Below are 14,508 nucleotides of genomic sequence, written 5' to 3' on the forward strand. Positions count from 1 at the left end.
AGTATAATTTATCACTAATTCATTTTTCCTACCTTTTGAGAAAACATTTCAGCTTCTTTAAGACAGTTTCAATACGTAACCTAACTGAGATGTTGTCTGGCGTGTATACGTAATTACTTTTCAAAAATAGAATAGAATGTAAAAGTTCATGAAGGTCTTATTGTATCTCGTATTTTTTAAGTTAAAATTAACGTTTACCTAAATACATAATATTCAGAATAATCAATAATGAACACCATAAAACGTTTAATTGTTCACGATGGAGGCTGACCAATTGTCACGAAATTATTTTAGTCATCACGCGAATGAGCGACACGAACGAAGCGTTCATGACTTTTTCAGGAGATAATTATTAGAGTAGAGTTCATAATATTTATTTATTGTTTACTTGCGTGGTACTATTTTAATAATGGGAATACCGCACATATATATTCATAAAAAAATAAATTAAGATCACGCCAAGAACCAATGAAATTTACGTTATTTATCAAATTGCGATTGTCTTTTCTATACTTGTGAAAACATTAAGTAATACACGAAAGATTTTTTTATATTATTTATTGAACTAACTAAACTTCTGGTGGGTATGTGGTCTTGTGGGTAGGGGGTATGTCATTTTGGGTTTTTCTGTCGAAACATTCTCAGTAGCAGCTCGGAGTTTGGAAGCTCGAAGTGTTTAGCATATAAAGCCGTTGGTCCTGCTATCCGGTCGAGTCGGATTTTTCTTCGGATCCGATTCTGATAATGAGAGTGTACTTCTGCACTATTATTTCACGTTAGAAGGCTAATCATCCTCGATAATAACAGATGTGGACGAAATCGGTCAATAGGACATCATAGAAAACTAAACTTTAAATGATTCGTCTTTTAATTTTTCATCTAAAAATTTTATACAAAAAAATATTCCTATTAGAACTGATCTGTAACCAATCAACTGAGCGTTTCAGTAAAACCTTAAAATGCCTTAATAGAAAAATATATTATTTACTCAAATTAATAAGGGAATTGGATCGGTTTCCTTGCTATTAGATCGTTGATTGGTTTGATAAGACAATTTTAATAATACCCTGCAACTTGTTAACTCGTTTATCACTTTCAGTCCCAGTTAGTGTATATTACAAAGTGATTAGTTCTATGTTAATCTCTATTTAAAAATGCTCGACTATAATAATTATTATATATTTAGTATTATATTTTCTATCCGACATTATAATGTGATATCTGAATATATGGGTATTGTACGTTAAATAAGAATGAACCGATTACTTGCCACATAAATATTAAGCTTATGAAACATTCTAATAAAATAGACTAAATCGTAATATTTTATGAACTTAGCAAAACCGTGGGTTATAAACGTTTATTTATTTCACGGTAAAATATAATGTACACCAATCGATATAAGACTTATTTTCGCCTAACACGATTAATTATAATGCGAAGATGTTTTGTATAAATTAAGGTAATCAAAATTTGGATACGCGTGTCTTCGATACACGATGGTACAATTACCAACCATAATGTATCGTGAGATATTGTCGCCTGCGAAAATTGAGCAAACAATTTAATATTAGAACATTACCGTTTCAATCTTCTATGAGAATTTATGCTAAAAAAACGAAATGTAACACAGCCATGGTACACTTTAATAGAATAAAATATACAATTTGGAAGGATTTCGGGATTCAAACAGCGTTGTTTTGGTAGTGATCAGAACATATGACTTAACGTCGCGCACAAATACGTTTGTTAACATAAAAAATAACACAGAAAAAAAGAGGTAGAATAAGACATATAAACAAATGCCTATCGATACTTACTTTTCGTTATTATTACAAAACCTAAATTAATGATTGGCACTTAATTAAAAAAAAAAACGATTTGGAGATAATAAAAAACAACTACATTTTCGCTTTTTTTATTTTATAAAATGTGTGATCAAAGTATGTTATTGAATAAATACAGAACTTTATTAGCTTCATTTATCATCAACATTAAGTAACGTTATCTATAAACGGCGTTTGTATAACTTGTTCTAGAATAGATAAATACATAAGCCCGAGAAAATTATTGACCCGATAAAGTAAACCGATTGACATTCGTTTTTCTGCAACAACCTACAAAAAGACTACCGATTGAAATTCAATCTTATATTAATACCTCAAAAGATAATATGAACATAGAAAGTACACTGAGAATCAACAAATAGTGCTGCACCATAATTACATCGATAATCGATATTGAAAGAAATTACGGAATATTACGATCGCTTCATTATTGAACTTAATGATACCGACGAATCCGAGTGTTCCGAATAGAAAGCTAATTGATACACATGTCGCTTGTGTGTTAACGATCTTTCTTCGTTTCTTCTTATTGCGGCGAACGTTTATATGATTCTATATAAGTAAATTTAAAGAGGTAACAGTCGCAACAACAGATGCGAGTGAAACTTAACGGTGTAGGCTCGCGTGTCACAAGAGCGCCGAGACTCACGTCCGTTATACTTAATTTACGATGATAGCATCTTGTTGTACGATTACGATACGATTACAAGCGTCATCCGAGACGTACAATAATAGTATCGGATCGAGAGCACCACACTACACTTAATGAAGCCATACGCGAAGTGGAGTCATAATACGTCGAATTTACGTCGACCGTTAGGGACCGACATAAAAGTCGATAAAATGTTCGTGTTTTTATCGATATCAGTCCGCAGCTCGTTGTCGGCCCGATAATTTCTTTATTTTCATACCGCAGCGAGACCCCGCGAACTGAGCCAGTTTTTTATTATTGCTTTTTTTCTCGAATCTTGCATAAAAGTAGCCGAGGCGTGTTTTGGTAATTATCAAAATCTTTTACGTTATTGCCGATGATAAATTACAATTTCATCTTTTACTGCTCGTTTTAATGGTATCGATATATTTCGGTATTAGATTTTAATTACCGTATAGTTGATTTATGCTAAAAGAGGAATTTGTTTTTGATAAAATAAATATTTCACATTCGATCCTAACTAATATTATAAATAAGAAAGTGTGTTTGTTACGCTTTCATTATACTTGGCGGTAGATCTGGGTAGGTAGCACCCCATTAGATATTATACCACCATACAGCAATACTTGTTGTGACTCGCTTCGAAGGTTGAGTGAGCCAGTGAAGCACGAGGAACATAACGACTTAGTTCTCAAGGTCGGTGGCGCATTGGTTATTTAAGGAATGGTTAACATTTCTTACAGCTCTAATCACTATAGGCGGTGGTGACCACTTCCACCAAGTGGCCCATTCGCCTGGCAGCCTACCAACATATAATATAAAATAAAAATGTAATTTCACATTTTAACCACTCAACCGATTATCGTGACATTTTGCATACTCGTTATCAGAGGTAAAGAAGAGGCTATGGAGTACCTCTATCACACGCGGTAGTATCTGCGTGCTGAAACTAGTTATAAATATTATCGTTAACACATAATTTGTCGCCAGCGAAATGGGTTAATGTCCGAAATTTTACGTATTAAGTAAGTAGTTAAGTGTATTAGCATACTTATTCTATTCTCACGGGCTATAATTAAGTTATCTCATGATACTATAAATCAATCTAATCACATATCGATCAGTATTTAAGGTTGAGAAAGTACAGATAATAAGACGAATAACAACAGATTTTTATTCGCCACAGATTAAACCCAGAACATATACATGACGCAAGTAACCGGTTGTTTATTGTCAAACTGTGTAATAATTATTTCGTCTGACCTTTAAATGTTAAGGGTAAGTGATTTTACCACTAATCATTCAGAGTTATTATATACTTCCTATATAAAATTATCAAAGTATTATCATTATTTCTCAATTGCGTAATTGACAATATGCCAAAATAACTCAAGCGCTGTCAATTCTTTGTAATAATTTAAAAAACTTTAAACCATAAAAATACTATGTTTAAATCATGACCTTCTAGGATAGAATCAGATACTAGGCAATCGATGCTGCGTGATACATGTGAGGAAATGCCGGAGCAGGTTGGCATGTCCCAACAACCGTTCACAGATTGACTTGAGGTTTATCCCAAAGAACCCACACAAACTCACACACACTATAAAACACCAAAGGGTGAGAAAAATTAATTTCGTAATATATAATGTACTAGTTATTGCCCGCGGCTTTGTGCGGACAAAGCATTAGGGAGAGTCCTACGTTTTAGGTATTAAAAGGTTCGAGCTCGTCTCATACTAAATTTGTTTTTGTTACTTAGCCGTAAAAGAGTAACAAACAGACAGCCCAAGTTACTTTCACAATTATAATATAAGTATAGACATTTTATTTGCATAATGTTTATGCAAATAAAATGTTTTAGAAAATCTTAATAATTGACATAGATTAAACGAAAAACTGTAAACGAATCCTGTCACCGAAAATGGAACACCTATAGATCTAAAATTCTATAAATATTGTCCGAAGCAAGCTTAGTTCTAATTTGTATTGAATCTCTTATTGATATCTCTCTTTATGACAAAAATATAACAATTTATTAGCTAATAATTGTCGTCTGCGGCTTCGCTCGCGTTTTAGGTGTTGGTCGTTAGATGTTAGGTATAAAAAGTAGCTCATGTCCTTTGACTCAAGCAACCAAATTTCATCAAATTCGGTTCAGTGATTTTGTTGTGAAAGCGTAACAGACGGAGTTACATTCGCATTTATAATATTATATATATAGACGACCTCCGTGGTCAAGTAGTATGTACACCGGTTTTCATGGGTACGCTACTCTGAGGTCCCGGGTTCGATTCCCGGCCGGGTATTTGTGGTACCGTCGTTACTTCTGATTTTCCATAACACAAGTGCTTTAGCTACTCACATTGTGATCAGAGTAATGTATGTAATGTTGTCCAATATTTATTTATTTATTTATAAATATAACTTTATTCATATCCAATGCATTAAAGTTTCCAATATAATTCCATACGTAACACCTACTCCGAAATAAATTAAGAATTCAAAGCTACTTATTCCGTCAATGTTTGCATTGTAAACACTTTGGATTAACGCGACTCTCGTAAAAACAAACAGCGCAATCGCTTTGTCGGGACCGCGACTTTTTATGTAAAAAAACAACGTCCATATTCTGTAAACGGGTTCGACCGAGGTCATTAGGGTTACTTTCTAGACATTTTCCTCGTAACAGAGTAATGCGTCGAGCGTGATTTTAATTTGACATTTGGGATTTGTTTATTATCTGTTGAACAAAAATGTACCATTATAAAATATTTAGAAAATTCTAACATAATTATATCCATATTTCTACATATATTGACATAAAGGACATCTCTACCAGAATATATTGTGACGTCAAAAGACAAACTTCACGTCAAAGACAAACTTTGTGTTATACGAGTGTTGAGTTTATGGTTCAATCGATATTCATCGAATACGAAACCCCTTTAATCAACGACATGTACAATACAAAATAAAGAAAAAACTACAACATATAATTGAAAACCTGAATAATACCGTTCTTACCGAATGTAAACGGTCACTTACCGATCTGATATCAGGTGAAACTGTATCAAACATTAACATTTTGAAATTGGCAGAAGTCGACCTTATTTTAATTTAATCTGTGTCGTAATTTTAAATACCATTCGATTATTATTATTCGAGTAAAATTATTCGGTGCGTTGATTGTGAGGAAATTTGGATTTGCGTTATAAGGAAGTCTTATTTTTTTTACAAGATATGATTTTTTATTTTTTATTTAGAGTTATATATTTTTAACAATTATTTTATTATAATATAATTTATGTCACAAGCCTGTTGAATGGTATTAATATTAATTAATATTAATATTATCGTTATTATAATATTATAATTTTTTTCTTTCAATTTATTCCAAATTAAATCAAATCATTTAATGTTCCAATCTCATAATTCGACAAAAGCAAGGGAAGGGTACCTATTTGACTTTCATACAAGCAACGCTTCGATTATGAAATAAATTTTGTGAAAATCAATAATAAAGTCACGTTTCTTATGAATTTAATTATTAACCGCATTAAATTGTGCACTGATCTCACCCACATCCATAAGTTAATAATGTAATTTGGTATATGTCAAAGATTTTAAATCTGACCTTTAAATACAGCTGACAAGTTGCAATCATAACTTACTGACAATTAACACATCGATCTCATAGTACAATGGTATATATCTCATGCTTTTTATTTTATCATTTATCATCAATCGAATGTATACTACTGATTATTATTTGGTTTTCCCTCGAAAGAATAATAAAGTGTTATTACATTTCACGGATGACATATAATATGATAATAGTTGAGAGAAGTGGCGCGTGCGCTGCCCACGCACACATTAGCAAGTCTAATGTACACGGATTTACACACGCAAACTCAATACTGATACAGTAAATAAAATCCTTCCTATTATCGCTATATATATATTCTTTATTGTTTCCTTACTAAAGAAATTTAATCTTTAATATATGTATCAAGATATATATATGTCACAACCGTTTTTTTCTTTTCTTTTTTTTATGTATGCCGTGATATAGCGTTATCGCTTTATTTTAGTATTCATTCAAAACTCTACGAAGTTGGTCTGAATAGATTAGGACAGGCTACCGAAGTCGTTGCATATATACTATATAAAACAATGTTTCATATTAAAATAAAAAAATAAAATCCGTTACCAAAAAAACTGTTCCATATATTTTTAAGTTAATTTAAAATTAGAACACGAATTATTCGATATATTAATTCAGATATAGACACGTCATTAGAATGATGCTAATTAGAATTTTTAAATATGTCATTTGAAATATGCGAAAGGTAAAATATGTCGGTTTGAATTTATTTACGGTAGGTTTGACCGCCTTGTTACTGGTTACATTACAATACCGTTTATTATGTAAATGATTTTCTACATTATTTCCGACAGGGTATATTAATAAGTTACTGGTAAGGTCGTATTTAAATGAGTCGCGCTCCGTCCTAGCTTAGAGTTCATTAGACTAGACTCTTGTATTACCACGAGATAGGAGTATTACTTGATAGTATTGTTTTAGAGCCGCGACCGCTCAGTGGTTAGAAAATAAAGTACGCAGCAACTTTGTGTTTTTAATTTTATTTCGTATTTGGGGCAGGATATGAAATTCGTGAGAAAGATATGATACCTTCTTTTCAAAAGAAAATGGTACCTTTGCCCAACGGTGGAACATTCAGAGTATCATAAAAAATAATAATAATTCAGTAACGTACTTCAGTATTAAATAATTTTATACATACTTATCTTTGTTACATATCCAATAAATAACCAACAGAAGTTTGTCGGTACGAATCGATCAATTACGATCAATCAATCGAAAAACAATATCGACGAGTTCGCTACAAAAATAATATTATAAAAATGTTTTCCTGTTTGTTCTCTCATCACGACTAAACTATAGAAATCGTCGTAATAAAATTGGACAAAGAGGTCCTCTGATACCTAGATGAAGAATAAGATGTACATTACGTAAACTGCAAACAAAATCAGGGAACTGTGTCGTGTGCTTTTCGGGTTGAAAAATACTTATCAATTTTGCGCAAAAAAATGTCTAATATTATATTTGTGAATTGGCCATATAACGTTTATATAAAATCAAATCATTATTCAACATAGAATTGCACTTACTTATTGATTGTAGCGTCTACTATCGGTTCGAAAAATAATAAGTCAGACCCGTGAACGACGAAGGAAACAATCTTGCGACTGTAGCTAAGGTGATTTTTCTTATAAAACAACCGTTCAACTCAACAGACGTCAGACTGAAATATCACGGTAGCTTGTCAAATAAATGATCGAATAAACAGATCAATGTTAAAATAATATTTGTGAGTCATAGTATTTTCTTGGTGGTAGAGCTTAGTGCAAGCTCGTTTGGGTTGATCCCACACAGGAATGGTTAAATATTTCTTACAGCGCCATTGTCCATGGGCGGTGGTGATCACTTACCATTGCCTGACCACCGGTGACCGTCTACCGAAATCATAAAAAAAAATACTCATAACTAATAGTTACGTCAAAAAAAGGCGTTTCACTCCGCTCCTCTAATAATACTAGAGCTGTATTTCAGTGATATTTATGTACTTCATTTATATTTAAAATTCATATCCTGTTCGAAATTTTTGGCGAAAAGGTTATGACAGATTAATGTTGAGTCTCTCGGAAGGGATTTCTATATACCGTAAGGCTGTGACAGAGAAATATTAAAAAGTAAATCTTGGTGATAGTGGTAGAAGTATTATTGTATTGTGATTAGCTTCCAAGATTGGTGGTACATCTATATTCCGAACCGGTGGTAGCTTTACCTTTAATACAGTTCTGTAAAATAACTATTCAAAAGTGTTTATAAAGTATAGTTTGATTATACATATGTAGTTTCATACATTACATTAGTATTTCTTGTGTATGGACGGTAGCGACCACTTACCACTAGGCTACGTATCAGTCTGGCTAATTAAAAAAAAGCAGCACCTCAATCCACATAATGATACCCATTGCCCAGCATTTGGACAAATACAGTCTCTTAGTTTTACTAACGGTTTTTAAGAAAGAAAATCCCGTTTGAAACTTAACTTTTTAAATACATTATAAACTATATGCAAATATCAAACCGTAAAACGCGAGGACCGTTTTACGTAGCCGACTTTAGTCACGATATCGCTTAATATTCGCAAATGTAATTGGACCGAAGGAGATATATTCATTTATTGTAAATTTAAAACATTTAAAGATCAAAGACGCTTACATAAGGAGACATTTTGATGTAATTATTTCCGTTGATTTATGAGACATGAATTAGTAAGATAAAAAATAACGTGGATAGCTATTGTAAATAGCGGTAAAATATCGTAAACTAAAAGTCGCAATGAGAAGACGGACTGTAAAATGACTTATAAAATTTAAGTGTGTTAAGTGTATTTTGATTTTAGTCATTGTTAACATTTGGACCAATATCGTTTTTAATATTCAGATCATAATTTGTATGTATGTATTTTAATAAATTATAAATTACCGATTTTGTTCACAGTGGTCATTATTGATCACGTCGGTTACAATGTACGAGCGTGTGCGCAACAAGTGAACTCACTTTCCTCTTGTAACCCGGTGGAATGATAATCCTACACGACCGCAGAGAGTTCAAGCGCAGAAACGACTTCACATACATTCCTATTCACGGGAGTGTAAATTAAATGTAACTAAGATTAAGGGGATGAAACGACCCTCTTACCAACCCCTAACCTCCAAAATAAACAATGTATATGAGTCAGAGTTTCATACGAAATATGCAGGTTTTCTCACGCGTTCTTTTTCACCGTCGAGCACGATACGAATTATTAACACAAATTAGACACATGAAAATTCAGTGCTCGGGTTTGAACCCGGAATGAAATCTTAACAGTTATCGCAAATACTAAATAATCAAGTTAGTGCGTTATAAATGTCACTTGGCGCCATAATAATTAAGATCTTTAACGACATAATGTTGTGGGGTAACGTTTCCTGTATTTTGTATGAAAAAGTACCGATATTTGTATTGACATAAATAATACTCGTTAAGGTATCAATCGTTTAAATATATATCGTCATATCAAAGGAAACAATTATTAGTATATTATCCTTAAAAGAAACAATTATTATATATAAAGCTTCAGACAATTTGCATATTATAATTTTTTTGTAACTTTTATCGAACCTTAGTGCATATATTGAAAAAAAAGCATTGCAGAATTTATATGTGTTTGCAAATCAAATCTTGCAAACTCAAACGACTAGGCAAATAATACGAGGAAAGTTAAATCACACAATTTACTAAGATCCTAACGCGCAAAATAATTTACTTTTTCAGAATTCTATAACGTATTATTTTTGTTTTTATTTTATGCCACAATTTGACATTGTTTTACATTAGAATCATTTATATTGTACTTAATATTTTAGTTTTATGTGTATTGCATTGAAAAAAATAAAGTCAATTAATAGTAAATTAATTACAGGAGAATTCAATATTCCTTCACTCTCATAGTCCAAAGAGATCAGAAAAAGAACACACAAACTACCAGCTCGACGTACTTTACGAGGCTGGGAATATATGTAATTTACATATAATACCATCATAGTCAAAATTAGTAACATATTATGTCACCAAATTAATTCTAATAATTTTAGGTATTATTCATTTTAAATTATATTTAAAAATAACCCCTAACTAATAAATTCAATTAACACATAATTATATATTATCCATATCTACTTCAATAGATTAAAGCATCAACAATTACCTTGAGAGCATTAATATTAAACAGACTACACCGTATCGTAAATCACGGGATGACAAGTCTAAATTCGTTGTGGTCTGAGCCTAGATCGCGAACACGCACAATGGTAAGCCGGATTAAGATAGACTCGGAGACGTATTTTATTATTGCACCATGATGTAGCTATTACTAATCATTTCCTTGATATATATTTATTTAAAAATTAAAATATAATATATAACAATAAAGTTACAGAGAAATAAGAAAAAGTAACAACCCCAGTTGGGCAAAAGAGGATTGGAATTATGGATACTTTGGATATGCAGTTCCCACATACCTACTTTGGAAAGCAATTTCAGATATGTATGTATGTTTTCAAGACCCAATTACGAAATGAGTACAAATGATATCATGCATGATGTTTATAGTTCATAGTATAGTATAGTCGATATAACATTCTCAATTTTTAGGATTTCTGGAATAGATATCCAGTGTTGACCATCCGTGTTTGGTCGAGGAGAGTTTAGAAACAGGACAAACGGTTTTACATACTTTCAAAGGCACGGGTATGTAATCACAACGATATTCCAAGTTCCAAAGTTCTAATGAGAATATATATGAGACCGCACCTCTGGCTTCGCTGCCACATAATATTTTTAATAAAAACGTACTTTAAATAAAATACATACATCAGTCAACATACTAAGCAGATAGACTGACAACAAAATATTAATAAATTCGACCTAAAACTACTAATCGGAATGTGGACTGTGCAGAGAAGAACCAACAAAAAAATCAGCAATTACTTACACTTTAAAATCGCAATTACAAGAAAAATAACTTACGGTGTATATCGAGATACAGTTACATATAATTTTTACCTCGGTCGGATAAAAATCGGAGAGTACATGAAGTTTTTGTGTTAAATTCGTGAAACGGTATCAAATATTTGAGCGTGATGGAGCGCGAAGTGGCCGGTCAATCGGCGAAGTGTTCTTTCGCACAATTTGAAACAATTTTCATCACTTCGTACACCTTTAATACACCGTTCGGGCCCTAATATTCTACGAGTCGTCGAATGCTGATCACGACGATATAAAAATGTGTATTTTAACACTTCAATCTTATTAGTTCCAACAATCTCGTTTCTTTAAAGTAACAATTTTCTATAATATTAATTTTGTACTCTCCCAGTGTCTACTAATGGAGCTTTACTCCATTAGTAGACACTGGTATTTCATTAATACAAAATTATTTTTATATTTATTTATTATGACATGAGTTCTTTAATTTTTTTTAATGTTATTTGCTTTTAAACAAAGACGCACTCTCCGTTCTATTATATTAGTTATTCCCAAACTTCGAAATAATTAAAGGCTTAGCAAAACAGCACTTACTATTAATAGATTTATGACTATAATAAAAATAATAAAATGAAATTAAAACTTGTATATGAACAAACAAAATATATATCATTGCATTTTTGATCATGTCTTGATCTATGTTAAAACATATTGTGTTAAATTATGAAAGCTCTTTTAAAAAACTTACTGTGTTTAACTCAAACATTTGAAAACGCAATTTCTACATCAATCGACTTATACATATATCGTTTAATGTCATGGGAAACAAAACAAAAATATGAAAAATTCAATTTAAACCAAACACAAACAATATTTCCAGTGATAGCTAAACAACAATCAGTTACACATCAACGCCGTCTAAACAAATGTAAACCAACAAATCACTTAAAAAAAAACCGTCAATACACAGTCGTGCAGCACGGAAGTATGGAAATGCGCACCTGCCACTCACGCCACCCACTGCGACCAGATAAACGGGCTTAGTTAACTAGCGACCTAAGAACAAATACGGGCCTACTACTAGCATTTTCATTGAGTACGAAGACACACATGACCGAATGAGCATCGGGTAGATTTTAGCAGTGAATGATAACCTAGCAGCACCTAATAGTAGCCGACAAGATAATTGGGGAATTATTAAATTGACGAATATGACGTGATCGCCATAAGCGGTAGATGGCAGATTTAACACTAATGTCAAATAACGAACTGTCAAATATTACTTCGAAACATAATACAGATAATGTATTAAATTGTAGACAATGTTGTATGAAATATGACTCTTCCATAGCACTCTCTGTTCTTTGATAACACTTTGCACCCGAGCTGCCTCCTCGCTGCTCGCTACCGTTTGATTGAATGTCCGCGACTGCACTAGATATGCAAGCATTTCCCTCGAGTTAGACTCACCTGTCTTTGATTCGTAAGCTCGAGTTTGTTAAGCTTGGAGCAAATGATACGATGTTTTATGCAAAAGAAACATTAGCGTGAATTACGATTTGATATAAACAACGGTACCTATTTTATGTTCGATGCAAAAATCATAGTATTCGTTTATTTATGTATAAACTTCAACCGAGATTTGTTACCTTTGTCTAACATACTGTCATCTATTGTGCCATTATAATATTTACTTTTGGTAAATGTTGCGGACAATGAGTTCCATGATAATTGCAATTACTTGGCAAAAATCTGTCAATTCACTACAAGGATACAAATCAATTATACCTGAATAACACCATGCGGGCCAAACGACCGGCGTCTCCGCGTCCAGGTCGCGACGCGCCAGGGAAGCCAGCATCAGAGCGGCGCGCGCGCATAGGCCGTCACATCGCCCTACCCTACGAGTTAACAACACGGTAAGACAGGATTCAATTAGACGTAAAAGAGCTCCAAATGTTAAGAATTATACTTAATAATCCGAATGGAACGTTAATAAATATGTCCGATCACAAAAAATCAAATTCTACTTACATTGAATTCGGTCCAAGTTCATTCGAATTCCAACGCACGCAGCCACTGAACCGCGACTTGAATCGAGTACAATTAAAATAATCTATTCGAAAAATTTAAAATATAAAAACGCGATAAAAAGTTTATCTCTTGCTTATAGCTGCGTAATGAAGGCGAGAAAAACTATCAACGAAACAATTTTTTTGAAGTTCGATTTCGAGACATCTTAGTGGGTTTTTCGTCAAAGCGACAGGTTGTGGGTGCGGATAATCAGAGCTGCGGTCGAACCGTAAAAATCGATATTTTACGGTTCAGATCAGATGCAGACAGTTTTCAGAGGTTATTACACTATGGTATGGATACCATAGTGAATACTGGACTAGGAATATTTTGTCATTTAATATTTCTTTAGTTCATTTTATTAGTTATCAAAAGTATTGAATAGTTTAGAATTACTTTTTTATAATATATAAACACTATAATTATTCAAATGTATATCTCTAGGTACAAATAAAAACGCGGTCGCGTTTCTATGAGCTTGCCTTCGCCCGCGGGCGTCTTGCGTCCGCGCAGGTGTCGCGGTCGTGCGCCCGAGATTGTTCGTAAGTTGCACTCATCAATTGCGGGCAATTGTTGCTTTTTTCTGAGCCCATTAGAGCACACGCGAGGCAGCGGTGATAGTAAACAGCGTGTGTTTTAATCCAACCGACAGTTACTTTGTCACGTTAGTCACGACTAACAATTTACGGAATTTTGGTTAAGCTTTCATATGTCATATATAATGTCATACAGATTTACAATTTTATTATGTTTTTTGAATAAATAAGATATTAAAATACAATATTTTTATTTTGGAATAAGACAAGTGTAAATTTAATGTGTTTTTAAAAACTGAGTTGTTGGCTGAATGAATAATTTGTTTTTTCGTCAGCTCTTCGCTAACTTTGATGGAAAACTTTAGCAGAAAAAAGTCCATAACGCGAACTAAGTCACAAATGCCAATCATTCACATAACTACTAAGTACTACATAACATTAACTGTGACCCGTTTACAGCTATAATTACGACACTAATTCACAAATAACAAAAAATCAAGCGCACACAAGATCACGCCGTGAACGGCAATGTGCAGAAAGCGGTACCAATTACGTGCTCGGCTACCACCGCCGCCGGACCACCACCTCGCTGATCCTAAACATGTTCTACACTGGCGGTCTCATTACACGTTATTTTAACCATTTTATGACCGTGTAAAAGAGAAAAATAAGTAACATGGTTTTATTTAAAACATATATAATGAACAATGAATATATGAATAAAATATGTATCTTTTCAATGAAGAATAATATAATACAGATGTAAAATTTATG

The 14,508-nt window shown here is 32.7% G+C and overlaps 1 protein-coding gene across 1 annotated transcript in view; it reads right to left on the reverse strand.

Moving 5' to 3' along the window:
• Positions 1–14,508, reverse strand: part of LOC125068153 (ataxin-2-like) — a 156,839-nt gene that overhangs the window by 103,822 nt on the left and 38,509 nt on the right. The window contains exon 2 of the mRNA XM_047677187.1: positions 12,914–13,026. Within this exon, the coding sequence (XP_047533143.1) occupies positions 12,914–12,986 (73 nt within the window). The 5' untranslated portion in view covers positions 12,987–13,026. The remainder of the gene's footprint in view (positions 1–12,913; positions 13,027–14,508) is intronic.

The sequence above is a fragment of the Vanessa atalanta genome, chromosome 13 (genome assembly GCF_905147765.1).
Source record: "Vanessa atalanta chromosome 13, ilVanAtal1.2, whole genome shotgun sequence".
In the NCBI taxonomy this organism is placed as follows: domain Eukaryota; kingdom Metazoa; phylum Arthropoda; class Insecta; order Lepidoptera; family Nymphalidae; genus Vanessa; species Vanessa atalanta.